Genomic DNA, 22,125 nt, shown 5'->3' with positions numbered 1-22,125 from the left:
ACTTAATTCCAGGAGCTACCCCAGTAGCGAAGTCGCCTTATCGTCTTGCACCAGCAGAGATGCAGGAACTTTCCAGTCAACTTAATGAACTCCTTCACAAGGGATTCATAAGACCAAGTTTCTCACCTTGGGGAGCACCGGTCTTGTTTGTAAAGAAGAAAGACTGATCGTTCTGTATGTGCATCGACTACAGAGAGCTGAACAAACTTACTGTCAAGAACCGCTATCCTCTACCCCGTATCGACGACCTATTCGATCAACTTCAAGGGGCAAACTACTTCTCCAAAATAGATCTAAGATCCGGATATCACCAATTACGAGTTCTAGAGGGGGACATTCCAAAGACAGCTTTCCGAACTCGTTATGGACACTACGAATTTGTAGTGATGCCGTTCGGATTAACCAATGCACCAGCAGTATTTATGGACCTAATGAATAGGGTATGCCGCCCTTACTTGGATCAGTTTGTCATCGTCTTTATCGATGATATACTTATCTACTCTCGAAGTGAGGAAGAGCATAGTCGGCACCTACGAAAAGTCCTAGAAACACTGCGAACGGAGAAACTCTATGCGAAGTTCTCTAAATGCGAATTTTGGATTCGAAGAGTCGAATTTTTAGGTCACGTTGTTAGCGAGAAAGGTATACACGTGGACCCCTCCAAAATTAAGGCCATCGAGAACTGGTCGGCACCAAAGACACCTACAGAAATTCGTCAATTTCTAGGTCTAGCTGGCTACTATCGTAGATTCATAAAGAACTTTTCGAGCATTGCGAAACCTCTTACTACATTAACCCAGAAAGGTGTGGCCTTTGACTGGGAAGCGAAACAAGAGAAGGCATTCCAGACACTAAAGCAGGCCTTGTGCACCGCACAGATACTATCCCTCCCCGAAGGGATAGAAGACTTCGTAGTGTATTGCGATGCGTCAAATCAAGGACTTGGTTGTATTCTTATGCAGAGAGGGAAGGTTATAGCTTATGCCTCCCGACAGCTTAAGATACACGAAGTGAACTATACGACACACGATCTTGAGTTAGGAGCAGTGGTATTTGCTCTGAAGATCTGGAGGCACTACTTATACGGAACAAAGAGTACTATTTTCACCGATCACAAGAGCCTTCAACACATTTTCGATCAGAAGGAACTCAACATGCGACAACGACGATGGGTTGAGTTACTGAATGACTACGAATGCGAAATTCGTTATCATCCTGGCAAGGCCAACGTAGTAGCCGACGCCCTCAGTCAAAAGGAATACACTGGTCGGAGGGTCAAATCTCTGACCATGACTATCCATTCCCACTTATCCACACAAATTAAGGAAGCACAAATGGAAGCTTTGCAACCTAAAAATGTGGCAGGTGAATCCCTGCGAGGAATGGAGAAGAATCTAGAAGTCAAGGGTGGCGGAGCCTACTATCTCATGGACCGAATCTGGACCCCAAAACATGGTGGTTTCAGAAACGTAGTCATGACTGAGGCCCACAACTCAAGATATTCCGTTCACCCGGGTTCAGATAAAATGTATCCGGATCTAAAGAAACTGTACTGGTGGCCTAACATGAAAGCAGAAATTGCTACCTTCGTGAGTAAATGTCTTACTTGCGCTAAAGTTAAGGTCGAGTATCAGAAACCATCAGGATTACTACAACAACCAGAGATACCAGAATGGAAATGGGAGCGGATTACTATGGACTTCATAACCAAGTTACCCAAGACGACAAGTGGACTCGATACCATATGGGTCATTGTCGACAAATTGACCAAATCCGCACATTTCCTACCCATCAAGGAGACTGACAAAATGGAGAAGCTTACAAGAACTTACTTAAGGGAAGTAGTGCGACTGCATGGTGTTCCGATATCCATTATCTCCGATCGAGATAGTAGATTCACTTCAAGATTCTGGCAGTCACTACAAAGTTCCCTGGGAACTAGGCTAGACATGAGTACAACCTACCACCCACAGACAGACGGACAAAGTGAGAGAACAATACAAACTTTAGAAGACATGCTGCGAGCCTGCGTGATTGACTTTGGAAAGGCATGGGATATTCATTTACCCCTTGTCGAATTTTCATACAACAATAGTTATCATACAAGCATAAAGGCTGCTCCGTTTGAAGCCCTCTATGGTCGAAAGTGCAGATCCCCTCTGTGCTGGACTGAAGTTGGCGATACCCAGTTAGCTAGAGGAAGAGTTCCTGAAAGCACTCTCACCGGTCCGGAGATCATACGTGAAACAACAAAGAAGATCGTTCAGATTCGTGAACGATTGAAAGCCTCAAGAGACCGACAGAAAAGCTACGCTGACCAAAGGACGAAACCTTTGGAATTCCAGGTAGGAGACCACGTCTTATTAAAGGTCTCACCGTGGAAGGGTTTAATACGATTTGGAAAGCGTGGGAAACTAAATCCAAGATACATAGGGCCTTTCGAGATTCTTGCCAGAATCGGCCCTGTGGCTTACAAGCTTAACCTACCGCGCGAACTTAGTAACATCCATCCAACCTTCCACGTCTCAAACTTGAAAAAGTGTCTGTCTGACGAGACTCTTGTTATTCCACTTGACGAGATCGAGATCAACGAGAGCCTCAACTTTGTGGAAGAACCAGTAGAAATCATGGACCGAGAGGTCAAACAAACAAAACAAAGTCGCATACCCATTGTGAAGGTTCGCTGGAACGCCAAGCGGGGACCCGAATTCACATGGGAATGCGAAGATCAGATGAAACAAAAGTACCCTCATCTCCTTCATGTTCACTAGTATCTTTACTACTTTAAATTTCGGGACGAAATTCTCTCTAACGGGGGGATGATGTGACAACCCGATATTTCAACTCTTTGTAACGACCAAAGTGGGTCAAGTATTGTAACCACTTCTGAGTAATAAAATTTACTTTCATATTAAAATGTACAAATAAGTTCTATTTAATTTCCTTCTATGATTAAATGTCTTTGAACCATGATCGTACGTGAAAAGAACGCCCAAATCCGACTTCATTTAGCGAAGTTATGATTTTTCCAAGTTCGGCTTAGCAACAGACAGCTAAAAACTCGAATCGGAAATCGAGCGACTTTTGGCCGGAATGACCTAAACGAGAATCGAAGGTCTCAACAATGGTATTCCAGCGGTAAAAAGTCTGGCAAAAACCGACATCAGATAAAGAAGTTATGAATTTTCAAAGAAATTCCTTAAACACGATGGGTTTTTAATAAATAATAAAAAAATAATTTCGGAATTTGCCGACGGAGTCTAAACGAAAGTTGTAGAGCGTAGTCTCACCTACGCGAGGATCTAAAGACCATCGAAAACGGAGTTCGTATGAAGAAGATATGAATTTTTGAAGTTTATTAAATAAATTAATTATTTATTTTAATCAAAATTCGGATATTATCCGAAGGGGAGTCAGCGTCCTCATCCGAGGTACGCGCTGCGTACTCCTGTACGCCCTGCGTAACCGAGAGGATTGGCCTCTGATCGTCCACGTCGCACTATCCGAAGAATCCGACCCGTCCGAAGCTCCGACCCGTCCGACCCGCCGTCCCATCCGACCCGCATACCCAGCAACCCGTCCCATCCGAAGCCGAGGCAGTCGAGGCTTCGGTCATGCATGACGTACGCGTACGCGCTGCGTACGGGCGTACGCCCCGCGTACCGAGGCAGACCAGCCTTACTATAAATAGGATGCGAGGGCTTCCAAGAAAAGGGCTCATTTCTCTCCTCTCTCTCACAACCTTGCCTCGTTTTCCGTGTCCGTTCAAACCCGAAGCTCTGGTCTTTTTGGCTCAAGTCCCGAAGGTCCATTTTACTCCCGAGATTCCCGAGAATCCCGAGGAAAATCCGTTTCCCGAGACGAAACTCTGCCCGGTTTTCCATCTCGCTATCTTCAAACTTTCAAGTGAGTTTCATACCCCTTAATCAACCTTTTTAATTATTCTAAATGTTTTTATATGCTTTCAAGGGGGGGATTACAAGTAAAACACACGAGTATTATCGTGTGTTACATAAAGAAACTCTTTTATATGCTGTTATATATTCCAATCACATGCGATTTATAAACCTTTAAGGAACTTTTATATATATATATATATATAACATATGTTACAATAGCATTCTATCTTTCAAAATATAAAGTTGTTGTAATGCATGTATAAACTAAACTGTTCTTAGATTATTCTTGTCTATCTTAGACTCTACACCAAAAATCTATGCTTTCATAAACAAGTGATTCTTTTTCTAGGTATTTCTAAACAAACAAGACACACTTTTTGAAAACTATAATAGGTAAAGTTTTACGAACAGATTTCTAACTCTTATGTACTAGAAACATATATTTCAAGAAGTTTACTTTCGTATACAAGAGCAAACGTAACATTTTAACAAATAGATCTGTTTTTATACCACGGTTTTGTGAGACACTAACTTCATGTACGTTCGAGTACACCTTTCAAATCCTGTATTATATACCAGAATCCCTTGGAGGGGGAGCATGGTGTTTGTGTATAGATCTATACGGGCTTGACAACCCGCGCCCTGACTGTTAGCTGCAGTCCACCGTTTGGGGTGACAAACGTCATAACATTCCAACGCCTGAAGAACGTTGTGTATAGGCATTCCGAGTCAATAGTATGGTTATAAAACTCACAAGGGGTATTAAAAATGCATTGATTTACAAGGTTTTCAAACTCATTGGTTATTTTACATTTACATACATTTTGGAAACAAACATTGGTCTTGAGTGAAGGCTACTTTTATACTAGTAGAAAATATAGGATTTTCTAAACACAAACAAACAAAGATAAAACATTTCATTTCATTCAAACATTGTCACTTAAATACTTATGAAATTCACCAGCTTAAATGCTGATCTACTCTTTCAAAATTACTTGTATGTCCCAGGAAATCAGTAATTCCAGGTATTCATTACGCTTTTGATGAAGGGATGCTGCGGCGCTAGTTTAATCTCGTATTTTTGACATCATATTGTAATTGAGTTTTGAACATGTAACTTTTGACAAATGTAAACTTTCAATTATATATATGATGGTTGTATTGCTTTCTTTACTATGTATTCATTTGTTACGTTACCACATGAAGTCATCCGCCCCCGAACGTTTCCGCCGTTCCGGTTTGGGGGTGTGACAGATTGGTATCAGAGCAATGTTTATAGTGAACTAAGTATATCGAACCACATAAGATATACAAACTATAAATGCTTAAGGGACTAATACTCTCTGACAAAACAAATTTTCTTTTTACACTTAAGCAGCATTTCGTTCAACTTAAATTGATAGTTCATTTAAGTACAATTACATGCATACCACAAACTATTTTCATGTTATACAACTATACAAGTATTTAGACAAGTTGACACTACGATTGAGACTCGATATATGTAATCAGATTTTGGACAAATATAGCGTGATCAACTATATTTGCCCAAGATTGGACCAACGTATATCGAGGAATGATCGTAGTAAGCAACAAGTCAAACCTTACCAAACCATTACAAGAATCAAACACAAGAATCTAAATACTATAGGAGTATTTGCTATCTAAACTAGTTTAACTTACATGTTTTACATGTTCTGACTTTATTCAATTCTTATAACCCTATTTCTCGTACAGTCAAATGCCTGGATTTCACCACCCTGACGACCCATACTTTCCCAACCAAGGCAACGGAGGATGGATCAAAGATGATCCCGAAGAGGACGAGGAACCCATAGAAGTGGGTGATGACTCCGGTACTGACTCAGAGCCGGAAGTTATCGATCCACCACCCATTCAACCTCCCGTCTTCGTAAGGAACTTTCAAGGACCGACTCCCGTCTGGGGAAGTCACCTCCACCATTGGAGCCAACACCTGAACCTACGCCCTCCCTACGGCATGTGCCGGGACTTCTATGATGTCCGCGGCGGAGGTTCGGCTGATCGAGCACTCCCGGTAATGGTGGGTAAGTTAGCCAATCAGTCCTATCAGTCTGGAGTTCAAGCTAGCCGACTCCGGGATATCAATGTGGAAGTGCAGGTTCACACTTCGGACATCCGTAGGCTGGACAAGATGCAAGACAACGCTCAATTCCAAACCGAAGCGTTTCAAGCGCAAATGATTGCAGCCCTCGCTGAACTCAGGGATCAACAAGCCGCTTTCGATAGGCGTCTAATGGAAGTCAAAGCAATCAGATGCGGAGTCAAGCTCCAAGCGCAACCTTCGACGCAAGTAGTGCTTGTCAAGGACTCAAATTTTGTTATAGCTTAGGACCTCGGCTAAAAGTCTTTAAATTTCTCGAACTTTGTAATCGGAGACCCTTTTAGGGGTCAAATTTTCATGATCGTTGTAGCAACTTTTATATTAATATAAGTGGCACTATTACTACTATGTTAAGTATTTCGTTCGAACCTTGAATGGTCTTTGTGAACCCAAATACTTGTTTCATACCTTCAGTCTTACAAATAACTTTCATTCTTCTATTTTAAGACTCATACTATCATCTGTTGTTGAACTATAGCGATTTAGTTCATGAGACACACACATTTTCTATTCTATGAAATTCTTATCCTTGTCTTTTCAACCTATAGTTGAAGGATGCCTCCGTGTAGGAATCCAAGGCGAAACAACGGTGAGGAAGCACCTATACCACCACCACCTCCACCACCCCAATTTGATGCTGTTATGTTTCAAGCAGCAGTCACCGCAGCGGTAGCATCTGCCATGTCACAGATCAATAACTCGAGTACTAATGGCTCGGGATCTGGCACACACCTATCCAACCATGGCGAGAGTCATGGACCACCTCGAGAATGCACCTAGAACGACTTCACTAATGCTAAGCCCCGAATGTTTTATGGTACTGGTGGTGTGATGGCCCTGAGGCAGTGGATTGAAAGGACGGAGGCAGTCTTTGAAATCTGCTCCTGTCCCGAGCACAGCAAGGTCAAATTTGCAACTTTCACCCTTCTCGATAAAGCTTTAACTTGGTGGAATGGCCAAGATAAAGTACTTACCCTAATCGTGGCAAACTCCATAAGCTGGGAGGGCTTGAAGGCCATGATGATGAGAGAATACTGCCCACGGGGAGAAATTCAAAAGCTTGAACACGAGCTATGGACTCTCGGAATGGTAGGTCGGTACATCGCTACTTATACCAACAGATTCTGCGAGCTGGCAATCCTTTGTCCAGATATGATTGCTCCCGAGAGCAAGAAAATAGAAAGGTACATCTGGGGACTGACGCCCCAAATGCGGTCAAGCGTGTTAGCTTCTAAACCTGACACCTTTGAAAGTGCTAAGGAACTGGCACAATCTCTGACCGACTACGGAGGTCATCAGAACTCAACCACTTCTGCACCAGCACCACAGAAAGGAAACAACAACAACAACTACAACAATAACAACAACAACAACAATGGCAGGAAGAGAGCGTGGATTAAAGGGAAGGGTGGGTCTTCCCAAGAATCCGCAAAGAAGCAACTGGTGTCAGTAAATGCTGCCACTGTACCTGCTACAGCCCCTACAAATACCTACCCAACAAAGCCTTATATAGGTAACCTCCCAAAATGCACCAAATGCAATTACCACCACCATGGACCTTGTCGAGATATGCAGTGCGCCAACTGCAGCAGGAAAGGACACACAGCCCGTTTCTGCAAGGAACCCGCAAAGCCGATCACTCAAGTTCCTGGTGCGGGTGTAGGGCAGGCTTGCTACGGTTGTGGCGAGGTCGGCCACTACAAGAGAAACTGTCCTAAGGCAGCAGGCACCAGAGGTGTGGGACGAGTTTTGGCAATAGGCCACGACGAAGCTGTAGCTGACCCAACTATAGTTGTTGGTACGTTCCTTCTCGATAATTCATACGCATGCATATTATTCGATAGTGGAGCGGAGAGAAGCTTCGTGAGTCAAAACTTTATTCATTTACTTAAACCTAAACCTAGCAAGTTAGAAAAATCATTCACTGTAAAGATGGCCAATGGAAAAACCGAAAATACTAATTGCATATACATGGGCTGTACGTTAACATTAGACGGCCATTCTTTCCCAATCAACCTCATGCCGGTTCAAATTAAAAGTTTCGACGTCATAGTCGGCATGGATTGGTTGAGTCTTCTTCGCGCCGACATCATGTGCTTTGAGAAAGCAGTCCGTCTTAACCTCCCTAACAACGAAACATTAGTTATCTATGGCGACAAATCTAGTACAAACCTTCGCATCATTTCGTGCATCCAAGCTCGAAAGTGCTTGCGGAAGGATTGTCGAGCATTCCTAGCGCACATCGTCGATACAAGTCAAGAACTAAAGGACATCAAGAACATCTCGGTAGTACGCGACTTTCCCAATATCTTTCCAGAAGAACTACCAGGATTACCACCGCAACGCCAAGTCGAGTTCAGAATCGACTTAATTCCAGGAGCTACCCCAGTAGCGAAGTCGCCTTATCGTCTTGCACCAGCAGAGATGCAGGAACTTTCCAGTCAACTTAATGAACTCCTTCACAAGGGATTCATAAGACCAAGTTTCTCACCTTGGGGAGCACCGGTCTTGTTTGTAAAGAAGAAAGACGGATCGTTCCGTATGTGCATCGACTACAGAGAGCTGAACAAACTTACTGTTAAGAACCGCTATCCTCTACCCCGTATCGACGACCTATTCGATCAACTTCAAGGGGCAAACTACTTCTCCAAAATAGATCTAAGATCCGGATATCACCAATTACGAGTTCTAGAGGGGGACATTCCAAAGACAGCTTTCCGAACTCGTTATGGACACTACGAATTTGTAGTGATGCCGTTCGGATTAACCAATGCACCAACAGTATTTATGGACCTAATGAATAGGGTATGCCGCCCTTACTTGGATCAGTTCGTCATCGTCTTTATCGATGATATACTTATCTACTCTCGAAGTGAGGAAGAGCATAGTCGGCACCTACGAAAAGTCCTAGAAACACTGCGAACGGAGAAACTCTATGCGAAGTTCTCTAAATGCGAATTTTGGATTCGAAGAGTCGAATTTTTAGGTCACGTTGTTAGCGAGAAAGGTATACATGTGGACCCCTCCAAAATTAAGGCCATCGAGAACTGGTCGGCACCAAAGACACCCACAGAAATTCGTCAATTTCTAGGTCTAGCTGGCTACTATCGCAGATTCATAAAGAACTTTTCGAGCATTGCGAAACCTCTTACTACATTAACCCAGAAAGGTGTGGCCTTTGACTGGGAAGCAAAACAAGAGAAGGCATTCCAGACACTAAAGCAGGCCTTGTGCACCGCACCGATACTATCCCTCCCCGAAGGGATAGAAGACTTCGTAGTGTATTGCGATGCGTCAAATCAAGGACTTGGTTGTGTTCTTATGCAGAGAGGGAAGGTTATAGCTTATGCCTCCCGACAGCTTAAGATACACGAAGTGAACTATACGACACACGATCTTGAATTAGGAGCAGTGGTATTTGCTCTGAAGATCTGGAGGCACTACTTATACGGAACAAAGAGTACTATTTTCACCGATCACAAGAGCCTTCAACACATTTTCGATTAGAAGGAACTCAACATGCGACAACGACGATGGGTTGAGTTACTAAATGACTACGAATGCGAAATTCGTTATCATCCTGGCAAGGCCAACGTAGTAGCCGACGCCCTCAGTCGAAAGGAATACACTGGTCGGAGGGTCAAATCTCTGACCATGACTATCCATTCCCACTTATCCACACAAATTAAGGAAGCACAAATGGAAGCTTTGCAACCTGAAAATGTGGCAGGTGAATCCCTGCGAGGAATGGAGAAGAATCTAGAAGTCAAGGGTGGCGGAGCCTACTATCTCATGGACCGAATCTGGACCCCAAAACATGGTGGTTTCAGAAACGTAGTCATGACTGAGGCCCACAACTCAAGATATTCCGTTTACCCGGGTTCAGATAAAATGTATCTGGATCTTAAGAAACTGTACTGGTGGCCTAACATGAAAGCAGAAATTGCTACCTTCGTGAGTAAATGTCTTACTTGCGCTAAGGTTAAGGTCGAGTATCAGAAACCATCAGGATTACTACAACAACCAGAGATACCAGAATGGAAATGGGAGCGGATTACTATGGACTTCATAACCAAGTTACCCAAGACGACAAGTGGACTCGATACCATATGGGTCATTGTCGACAGATTGACCAAATCCGCACATTTCCTACCCATCAAGGAGATGACAAGTCAGATTTATTTTAGTTGTGTTAAGCCGAATATGAGAAGGATTATCTTAGGTATCCTTCCTTTTGATGTTGGGAGATTTCCGTTTAAATATTTGGGAGTGCCTATGTGTGTCACTAAGTTGCTTGAAAGAGATTGTAAAAAGTTGATTGAAAAGATTAAGATGAGAATTTTCAATTGGAAAAGTAAGACTTTATCGTTTGCTGGCAGATTGCAGCTCATTAACTCTATTTTAACATCCATTCATGTTTATTGGGCTTCGATCTTTAAAATTCCCATTGCTACTATTAATGAGATTGAAAAGATGTGCAAAAGTTTCTTATGGGCTAATGGTGAGATAGTCAAAGGGAAAGCTAAAGTCAAGTGGCATGATATTTGTAAGCCTAAGGAGTATGGTGGTCTGGGAATCAAGAATTTAAGGAGATGGAATGAAGCTTTGCTTGCTAAACATGTATGGAATGTGATTAATAACAAAAATTCCCTGTGGGTGCAGTGGGTGAGAATCAATTATATAAGTAGCAAAAATTTTTGGGATATTTTGCAGAAAAAGAGTATAAGCTGGACGTGGAAGAGGTTTTTGGAGGTGAGGAAAATTGTTAGGCCTCATGTTGTTTCGTGTGTGGGAAATGGGAGGAACACGTCTTTATGGCATGATTGGTGGCACCCAATTGGTATTCTTTGTGCAATTATGTCTAGAAGAGATTGGGTTAGCAATGGGCTTAGTGATTCTTCTTTGGTCAGTGATATTCTAGACTATGATACTTATTCCTGGCTGGTTGAATGGGTTAATAAATTCCCTAGATTGAAAGAAGCTCCCATGTTTTGTATTGATTCTGATATGAGCGATGTTGCAGGTTGGAGGGATAAGAAGGGTATGTGTAAAAAAAATTCATGTAAACAGGTGTGGTGTGATATAAATAACTTTGGAGAGAAAGTTCCATGGCATGATATTGTTTGGTATGGTAATTGCATTCCTCGCTATTCGGTTATTTTGTGGATGGCTATTTTGAATAGATTGAAAACGCAGGATCGTGTTAGAGGATGGGAAGTTGCTAGTAACTTACTGTGTCCGTTCTGTGAAATTGTACCTGATTCTCATAATCATTTGTTCTTTAATTGTGATTATACCATTAGTATTTGGAGGTATTTCTGCAATAAGGTGGGTATTAATTTGTTGGTGGATGAATGGAATGATTTGGTTTTAAAGTTATGCAGCTTGCTTAATTTGAAGTCTGTTGAGAATTTGATTATTAAATGTATGTTTGCTAGCTGTGTTGCTCATATTTGGAGGGAGAGAAACTCTAGACTTTTTAGTTCTAGAAGAAATTCGGTTGAGGGGGTGATTGCTTGTATTGAAAATGATATGCGGTTAAAGTTGTTGAGTTTGAGGAAAAGGGCTAAAATGGTCAATAATAAGATTTATATGACCCGGGGTATTTCTGGAATGGAGAAAGTTAAGTAATGGATGTCGTTTTCTGGTTTGCCAAATTGTTGATTGATGGGTTTTGGTTTTGGGATTGGCAGTGGAGAAAGTTTAATGAAGGTGATCTTATTGCTGGAATTAGGTGGGGGTATTTATGGAATCAGTGTTTAAACAAAGGAATTGACGGAATATGTTACTGGTTGGAGAGTTTACTCTCAAATCATGTGACTTGTACCTATGGGATTTTCTGTTTGGATATGATCTTAATGTTGGAATAGTGTCTAAGGCTGCAACTATATTAGGCAAGTAATTGACCCGGTTGTGCATGGTCCTTTTGGGTTGCCTTCACCATAGCAACTTGATAGGATGATTTATTAAGAGAGAGTAAATATTATTAGTATATTATGAGAATAATATAAAGAATAATATATTGTTATTTGATTAATATAAGTCGTAGAATTAATTGGAATTAATTTGGTGACTTAAAGAAATTAATTAAATAAGAGGGTATAAACTGTCAATTGTTTGATAGTTAAACTTTAGACTGTAAATCCATATAGATATGGATTGGACGGATTCTAGAAGCTAAAGGATAGCTTGAATCGTCCATTGCTTATCTAAGGAATGGATTTGGATTGCTTTAAGAGAAGATTATCCAATTAGGGTTTAAGCTGTAACCCTTAAGGAGTCTACAAGTATAAATAGACCCTATGGCAAAGGGAAATCGGCACTTCATCTAAAGTAAGAGAACCCTAGCCGATTTCCTCCCCTCTCCTCTATTCCAAATCATCCTCCTTGCTATTTGGTGTTTGTAAGCCATTAGAGGAGTGACAATTGTGACTCTAGAAGCTCCAAGACAACAAGATCAACAAGGAATTCAAAGGTATGATTCTAGATCTGTTTCAATATTGCTATTACACCTAAATAGTCATTAGAAGTCTTGGATTCAAAGCATGTTGAATTAGAAAGCCTAGATCCAAGCATTAGGGTTTTGCATGCGCACATAGGAAAGTTCTTATGGCTAAAACCCATCAGTGGTATCAGAGCCTAGCTTGGTTTTCATTAAATTGTTGCTTAATTGTCTAAAACTAAACTGCAAAATTTGATTTTTGTGTTTCTGAGTCATGGACTCGGCGAGTTCCATAGTGGACTCGGCGAGTTGGCCTGACTCGACGAGTCCCTTGGTGCACTCGGCGAGTCCAAGCGTCAGGAACGGCCAGATTCGGGATTTCTTCATGATTATCTTATGGAAACTTACCTTAATCATATTAGATCAACCCTAATCCGAATTTTTGATATATATGACTATTATCTTGATCTAATTAAAGATATTTATCAACTAATAAAATATTTAATTTCCTTATATGATAATTAATTAATTATTTTGATTATTTTGGTAATTATCTTGAAAGAAATCTTGAATAAATCAAATATAGATAATTAGGAAATTAATTGTTAATTAAAATTATTTGTTATTTGATCCTCCATGTTTTAAATGTTTAAAACTTGTCCTCAAGTTTTGAAATTTATATTTTGTGATTAAAAGTTTTAATTTGGACAATTTAAATTTCAAACCCTAGATTTTAAAATGTTTAAAATACAACCCTATACTAATATAATATTACAAGATTGATATATATATATATATATATATATATATATATATATATATATATGTATGTATAACTAAAATGCTAGTCTTACCGTTAGTAGGCCTCATTCACGAAGCCGATCTATAAGGTGGGTATAAGGTTGCGGCCTATAAAATGGCGCTTAATGGGTGTACACTCACACCCACCGCTTGCTTGATTGGTGGAGGGTCGTTAGCCGAACGGGTAGGATAGGGCAACCTCATCCTCTCATTAAAAGTATAATAGGAAATACAAAGTAACTACACATATTTTAAAATTTCCCAATCTTAGTTACTTTAGGAAAAGTGAATTGATGCAATCCCATGAAATTACACTTTGCACCCTTGCTAGGAAGTTAGTGGAGCGTGTGTGGTTCACCGGCACACTAATTGGTTCTAAGCAAAGGTGGCAAAGGGTGATTCATTGTTTATCATAGTTCGATGGAGCGTGTGTGGTTTACTGGCACATCAAATAGGTGATCGTTACAATGAAGGCACCATGTGAATTTGCATGGTAATTCACACCCGCTTTGTGATCCTCGGTATCCCAGTCACAAACTAGAGGGGCATATCGAGATTTAAACATGCCATTGAATAGTTTCAATGAATCTCATCTGATCCTAGGAATTCTCAATACATTTAGGACTAATAGTTAGGTTTTATGGTGGAGAATTAGTGAATCGTCATTCACTTACCTTCAATTTATTTGCATGTTAGATTACGGCATCCCTTTTCTAATATGTAAATGTTGTTGTTGGATCCTAGCCCTAATTTTTCTTATTGGGTGATAATTAGGGATTTATATTCTAATCTGTCTTTTTCCTTTCTATTTGTAGATGTTGAACGCCAACAACGCTGCTGCTAGTTCTTTCACGTTGATGAGCCTTTGCCAAAAGGTCGCCTTTGATGGAACGAACTTTAGCGAATGGATAAGATACATTCGCACCATTGCTCACTATGAGGATAAGGAGTATGTCCTCGACGAGAAGCTCGAGAAAATCAACCCTGAAATTGCTACTCCGGCTGAAATTACCGCTTTTGAAACTCATGAGCGAGATGCAACGAAGGTACATTGCATCATGATAGCCACCATGAACTCCGAATTCCAAAAGTCCTGCGAGGACATGTACCCGTACGAGATGCATCAAGACTTATTGGAGAGATACCACCAAAACGCGAGACAAGAGCGTTATGAGATTTTCACTAACATGATTTCCGCTAAGATGGGTCATGGAGAATCTCTTACCGTGCACCTGCAAAAGATGCAAAGGTATGTCGACCGCCTTCGCAAGTTAAATGTTGACTTTGGGGAAGACTTGGCGATCGACATGGTGCTTCACTCTTTGCCTCTGATGTACAATCAATTTAGGATGACCTACCACATGAACAAAGAAGAGGTCACCCTAAGCAAACTCCAAGGTCTCTTGAGGGTCGCTAAGAGCAACTTCAAAGACAAGTCTGTTGCACCAACTCCCAATCCACCCGTTGCTCCTGTCTTGGCTATTGGTCAAGGAAAGGGAAAGAAGAGGAAGGCTTCGTCTAAGAGATATCGCAAGGTTAAAGCCCGAGATGGTGCCTCTTCTAGTGGGACCAAAGTTGATCCCGCTAAGCCCTGCCCTAACCCGAAGGAGGCAGAGTGCCACCACTGCCACAAGATAGGACATTGGAAGAGAAGCTGCCCGGAATACCTGCAAGCCATCAAGGAAGGAAAGATCAAGCCATCTTTCGCAGGTATATATACAATTAAATCTAACGATTCTAATCATGCTATTTCTTGGGTTCTTGATACCGGTTGTGGTTACCACATTTGTTCTAATGTGCAGGGACTAAAAAGAAGTAAGGATGTGGAGCAAAGAAGAATCAATCTAATCATAGGGAACAGAAGATCGTCGCCTGTGACCAAGATTGGAGTGTATTCTTTAGTGCTTAGGAATAATTTATGTTTAGATTTGAACAATTGTTGCTATTCGCCAGAAATGGCTAGAAACATCATTTCATTTCATGGTTTATATAGACAAGGTTTTAGATTTTCTTTTAATAATGAGAATGGTTCTATTTTGGCTTATCTAAATGGTGTCTTTTACTTTGAAGCTATACCATGTAATGGAATTTATGAAACTGTTATGATTGTTGATAACTTAGGAAATGATGTTTTGAATATAGATTCTTCCACTAGTATGGATAAAGCATCCTTGTGGCATTGTCGTCTTGGACATGTCAACAAGAAACGCATAGCCCAACTCCAAAAGGATGGAGTGTTGGAGTCATTCGACCTTAGGGAAGATGACACGTGCGAGTCTTGTTTACTTGGAAAGATGACTAAATCACCCTTCACAAGTACGTGTGAAAGGGGTGAGGGCCTATTGGACCTAATACATACCGATGTATGTGGACCATTTAGATCAACCACGAAGGATGGGAACCGCTTCTACGTGACTTTTACCGATGATTATAGTAGATATGGGTATATCTATTTAATCAAGCAAAAGTCAGAAACTTTTGAAAAATTCAAAGAGTTCAAGAATGAAGTGGATAATCAATTGGGCAGGAAAATCAAGATGCTTTGATCCGATCGAGGAGGAGAGTACCTAAGTCTTGAATTCCACGATTATCTCAAGGAGTGGGGAATAGTTTCGCAATTGACGCCTCCTAGGACACCGCAGTTGAATGGTGTGGCAGAAAGGCGTAATCGAACCTTATTGGATATGGTTCGCTCTATGATGAGTCGTGCTTCACTACCTATCTCTTTTTGGGGGTATGCCTTAGAGACCGCCGCCCATATCCTTAACCGAGTCCCTACTAAGAAGGTTGCCAAAACACCTCACGAGATGTGGACAGGGAAAGCTCCCTCGTTGGCACATATCAAGGTTTGGGGTTGTGAGGCTTTCGTAAGACGAGATACTCACGACAAGCTAGAACCTCGAAGTGAGCGATGTATTTTCATCGGCTACCCGCAGACATCCTTTGGATATCTCTTCTATAGACCGAAGGACAATGTTGTCTTTGTTGCGAGGAGAGGAGTTTTCCGAGAGCGAGAACTCATAGGCCAAGGAGACAGTGGGAGGCAGATCGAGCTTGAAGAGATTCAAGAGTCGATAGATGAAGGAACCTCTACCGCTGGCACTCAACCCGAGGAGAAAACTCCGGTTGAACCGATTGACGAATCCTTACCTCTTAGACGCTCTGATAGAGTTAGAGTTCTACCCCAGTTTTATGGTTTTCATATTAATACCGAAGGGGACATGTATATTAGTGATGGTACACTAATAAATCTTGATGAACCTAATAGCTATAAGGAAGCCATGGCAGGCCCGGAGTTTGCGAAATGGAAAGAGGCAATGGATAGCGAGATCCAATCCATGTATGATAACCAAGTTTGGAATTTGGTTGATAATGTGCCCGGACGTAAGACCGTTGGGTGCAAATGGATCTTCAAGAAGAAGACCGACGTGGATGGGAACGTACACACATATAAAGCGCGATTGGTTGTGAAGGGCTTTACTCAAACTCCCGGAGTTGACTATGATGAGACCTTCTCACCAGTTGCGAAGATAAAATCTATTAGAGTGATGCTAGCGATTGCTGCATTTCATGATTATGAGATTTGGCAAATGGATGTCAAGACCGCTTTCCTTAACGGAAAGTTGGCTGAGGATGTTTACATGGCTCAGCCAGAGGGGTTTGTGGATCCGAAGCATCCGAATAGAGTGTGTAAGCTTGAGAAGTCCATTTATGGACTTAAGCAAGCATCTCGCAGATGGAATCTTTGCTTCGATGAGAAAGTCAAAGAGTTTGGATTTGTACGAAGCGAAGATGAGTCTTGTGTATATGTCAAAGCCAGTGGGAGTATAGTAAGCTTCCTCGTTCTATATGTCGATGACATATTACTCATAGGAAACGACATCCCGACTCTGCAGGAGGTTAAGTCCTGGCTCGGGAAGTGCTTCGCTATGAAGGACCTCGGAGAGGCTTCTTACATTTTGGGAATAAGGATAGTGAGAGAAAGAATTAAGAGACTAATAGGACTTAGTCAGAACACTTCCTTAGAGAAAGTACTAAAACGTTTTAGTATGGAAAACTCAAAGAAGGGAGAATTACCGATACAAAGTAATGCCAAGTTGAGTAAGACTCAATGTCCGAGTACCGAAGCTGAAATAGCAGAAATGAGCCGAGTACCATACGCTTCCGCAGTTGGCTCAATCATGTACGCTATGACTTGTACTTGCCCTGATGTAGCCTTTGCTTTAAGCATGGTTACTAATTGGACTTAGTCAGAACACTTACTTGGAGAAGGTACTAAAACGTTTTAGTATGGAAAACTCAAAGAAGGGAGAGTTACCGATACAAAGTAATGCCAAGTTGAGTAAGACTCAAAGTCCGAGTACCGAAGCTGAGATAGCAGAAATGAGCCGAGTTCCATACGCTTCCGCAGTTGGCTCAATCATGTACGCTATGACTTGTACTCGCCCTGATGTAGCCTTTTCTTTGAGCATGGTTAGCAGATTTCAAGTGAATCCTGGCAGAGCACATTGGATTGCGGTGAAGAATATCCTTAAGTACCTTCGGAGGACAAAGGAATGGTTCTTAGTCCTCGGAGGGAGTGATGACTTGAAGGTGCGAGGGTATAGTGACGCCAGCTTTCAAACCGATAGGGACAACTACCGTTCGCAGTCGGGCTGGGTCTTTACCCTGAATGGAGGAGCAGTGACATGGAAAAGTTCCAAGCAGGAAACCGTAGCTGATTCAACATGCGAATCAGAGTACATTGAAGCGAGCGAAGTGTCGAAGGAGGCAATATGGCTGAAGAACTTCATCGGTGATCTTGGAGTTGTACCTGCCATAAAGGAGCCCAAGGAGATTTTCTGTGATAACGAAGGAGCGGTTGCCTTGACCAAGGAACCGAGGGATCATGGTAGATCATGACATATCGACAGAAAATATCACTTCATTAGACATCGTGTAGAAGAAGGACAACTCGTAGTGAAGAGGATATCATCAGAAGATAACCCAGCAGATCCGCTAACGAAGGGACTGAGTAGGGTTAAGCACTTGCAGCATGCTAGGAGTATTGGGCTGAAGGGTGATATTAGCATAGATTAGATAGTATTAGAAACGTGTAATAGATAAATGTAATTAACATTTGATGATTAAATAAAGGAGTTTTATTTATGAGTAATGTTACTATCTTATGTTAATTGTTTAGCATAATTGAGTTTATTACGAATAATCGAATTGTTCAAATTGTCCATAATCGTTCATATGTTGGAAGTAGATATGAATGAAGATTGTCATGAATCGGTGCGTAGATTGTCTAAATGGTATTAGACATAGCAAAGGGTTGCTGCGACATTCATGAGTGCTTATGAACTGGTTTTGAGCATTGGAACAAACCCGCGCTTGCTGGAATCACCTTATGGAATATGATATAAAAGGGTGATCGCAAGACGATAATATCATATAGTCTTAAAACCTATATATATGGTTTGTTATTTGCTAATTGATTGTACATTGATAATGCGAAAACGCATTGGTAACTCAATGTTATAAAACACATTGTTGTGTATAGTTGATTATTGAATAAGTAAATGCATATAAGTCGAAGTTTATCTGTAACTTTTATCTAAGAAGGTAAAAGCGATATCTCGGTCGCTCGATGATTTGATTTGACTTATGTGCCGGGCCCAGTCAGAACTGAATTGATGTGTTCGATTAAGTTCTATGTCGAATAAATCAGAGATCGAGAAACCTAAATGCTTGACTAACCATTCCATAGGATTGTCAGCATGATATCTAACAGAGGACTGTACGGTCCCTTATCTAAAGGACAAGATTGATTGGATCAGAGTTTGACAGCGTCTTTGAGAGCTACGATTGCAAACCGAATTGTACTTGTGCATATAGTTACTAGACTTATCCAAGTGGGAGACTGTTGGAATAGTGTCTAAGGCTGCAACTATATTAGGCAAGTAATTGACTCGGTTGTGCATGGTCCTTTTGGGTTGCCTTCACCATAACAACTTGATAGGATGATTTATTAAGAGAGTAAATATTATTAGTATATTATGAGAATAATATAAAGAATAATATATTGTTATTTGATTAATATAAGTCATAGAATTAATTGGAATTAATTTGGTGACTTAAAGAAATTAATTAAATAAGAGGGTATAAACTGTCAATTGTTTGATAGTTAAACTTTAGACTGTAAATCCATATAGATATGGATTGGACGGATTCTAGAAGCTAAAGGATAGCTTGAATTGTCCATTGCTTATCTAAGGAATGGATTTGGATTGCTTTAAGAGAAGATTATCCAATTAGGGTTTAAGCTGTAACCCTTAAGGAGTCTACAAGTATAAATAGACCCTATGGCAAAGGGAAATTGGCACTTCATCTAAAGTAAGAGAACCCTGGCCGATTTCCTCCTCTCTCCTCTCTCCCAAATCATCCTCCTTGTTATTTGGTGTTTGTAAGCCATTAGAGGAGTGACAATTGTGACTCTGGAAGCTCCAAGACAACAAGATCAACAAGGAATTCAAAGGTATGATTCTAGATCTGTTTCAATATTGTTATTACACCTAAACAGTGTTTCTTCTCTGTGGTTCATGCTTAATTTTAATGGTGAAGATCATGGGTATTTTGAAGGAAAGAGAGGTCTTAGGCAGGGAGATCCTTTATCTCCTTACCTATTTACTATAGTTATGGAGGTGTTGAATATGATTCTTGGTAAGCTTATTGATGAATCCCAAAATTTTAAGTTCCATAGTAAGTGTATGGCCCTCAATATTTCCCATTTATGCTTTGCTGATGATCTATTGGTTTTCTCTTATGGTAATGGGAATTTAGTCAGAATTATAAGGGATTCCCTTGATGAATTCAAAAAGGTTTCAGGGTTGAAGGTTAGTATGGAAAAAAGTCAGATTTATTTTAGTTGTGTTAAGCCGAATATGAGAAGGATTATCTTAGGTATCCTTCCTTTTGATGTAGGGAGATTTCCGTTTAAATATTTGGGAGTGCCTATGTGTGTCACTAAGTTGTTTGAAAGAGATTGTAAAAAGTTGATTGAAAAGATTAAGATGAGAATTTTCAATTGGAAAAGTAAGACTTTATCGTTTGCTGGCAGATTGCAGCTCATTAACTCTGTTTTAACATCCATTCATGTTTATTGGGCTTCGATCTTTAAAATTCCCATTGCTACTATTAATGAGATTGAAAAGATGTGCAAAAGTTTCTTATGGGCTAATGGTGAGATAGTCAAAGGGAAAGCTAAAGTCAAGTGGCATGATATTTGTAAGCCTAAGGAGTATGGTGGTCTGGGAATCAAGAATTTAAGGAGATGGAATGAAGCTTTGCTTGCTAAACATGTATGGAATGTGATTAATAACAAAAATTCCCTGTGGGTGCAGTGGGTGAGAATCAATTATATAGGTAGCAAAAATTTTTGGGATATTTTGCAGAAAAAGAGTATAAGCTGGACGTGGAAGAGGTGTTTGGAGGTGAGGAAAATTGTTAGGCCTCATGTTGTTTCGTGTGTGGGAAATGGGAGGAACACGTCTTTATGGCATGATTGGTGGCACCCAATTGGTATTCTTTGTGCAATTATGTCTAGAAGAGATTGGGTTAGCAATGGGCTTAGTGATTCTTCTTTGGTCAGTGATATTCTAGACTATGATACTTATTCCTGGCTGGTTGATTGGGTTAATAAATTCCCTAGATTTAAAGAAGCTCCCGTGTTTTGTATTGATTCTGATATGAGCGATGTTGCAGGTTGGAGGGATAAGAAGGGTATGTGTAAAAAAATTTCATGTAAACAGGTGTGGTGTGATATAAATAACTTTGGAGAGAAAGTTCCATGGCATGATATTGTTTGGTATGGTAATTGCATTCCTCGCAATTCGTTTATTTTGTGGATGGCTATTTTGAATAGATTGAAAACGCAGGATCGTGTTAGAGGATGGGAAGTGACTAGTAACTTACTGTGTCCGTTCTGTGAAATTGTACCTGATTCTCATAATCATTTGTTCTTTAATTGTGATTATACCATCAGTATTTGGAGGTATTTCTGCAATAAGGTGGGTATTAATTTGTTGGTGGATGAATGGAATGATTTGGTTTTAAAGTTATGCAGCTTGCTTAATTTGAAGTCTGTTGAGAATTTGATTATTAAATGTATGTTTGCTAGCTGTGTTGCTCATATTTGGAGGGAGAGAAACTCTAGACTTTTTAGTTCTAGAAGAAATTCGGTTGAGGGGGTGATTGCTTGTATTGAAAATTAAATGCGGTTAAAGTTGTTGGGTTTGAGGAAAAGGGCTAAAATGGTCAATAATAAGATTTATATGACCTGGGGTATTTCTAGAATGGAGAAAGTTAAGTAATGGATGTCGTTTTCTGGTTTTCCAAATTGTTGATTGATGGGTTTTGGTTTTGGGATTGGCAGTGGAGAAAGTTTAATGAAGGTGATCTTATTGCTGGAATTAGGTGGGGGTATTTATGGAATAAGTGTTTAAACAAAGGAATTGACGGAATATGTTACTGGTTGGAGAGTTTACGCTCAAATCATGTGACTTGTACCTATGGAATTTTCTGTTTGGATATGATCTTAATGTTGGAATAGTGTCTAAAGCTGCAACTATATTAGGCAAGTAATTGACCCGGTTGTGCATGGTACTTTTGGGTTGCCTTCACCATAGCAACTTGATAGGATGATTTATTAAGAGAGAGTAAATATTATTAGTATATTATGAGAATAATATAAAGAATAATATATTGTTATTTGATTAATATAAGTCATAGAATTAATTAGAATTAATTTGGTGACTTAAAGAGATTAATTAAATAAGAGGGTATAAACTGTCAATTGT

General features: G+C 40.4%; 1 protein-coding gene across 1 annotated transcript; it reads left to right on the top strand.

Annotated features, from left to right (window-relative positions):
* The first annotated feature begins 19,965 nt into the window (after positions 1 to 19,965).
* On the top strand, positions 19,966 to 21,540 carry LOC128128149 (uncharacterized). The gene has a single exon (XM_052767004.1). The coding sequence runs from the start codon at positions 19,966 to 19,968 to the stop codon at positions 21,538 to 21,540; it is 1,575 nt and encodes a 524-aa protein (XP_052622964.1).
* The last annotated feature ends 585 nt before the right edge of the window (positions 21,541 to 22,125 follow it).

This window comes from Lactuca sativa, chromosome 1, assembly GCF_002870075.4.
Source record: "Lactuca sativa cultivar Salinas chromosome 1, Lsat_Salinas_v11, whole genome shotgun sequence".
NCBI classification, from domain to species: domain Eukaryota; kingdom Viridiplantae; phylum Streptophyta; class Magnoliopsida; order Asterales; family Asteraceae; genus Lactuca; species Lactuca sativa.
This window is presented reverse-complemented; position numbering and strand designations above follow the sequence as displayed.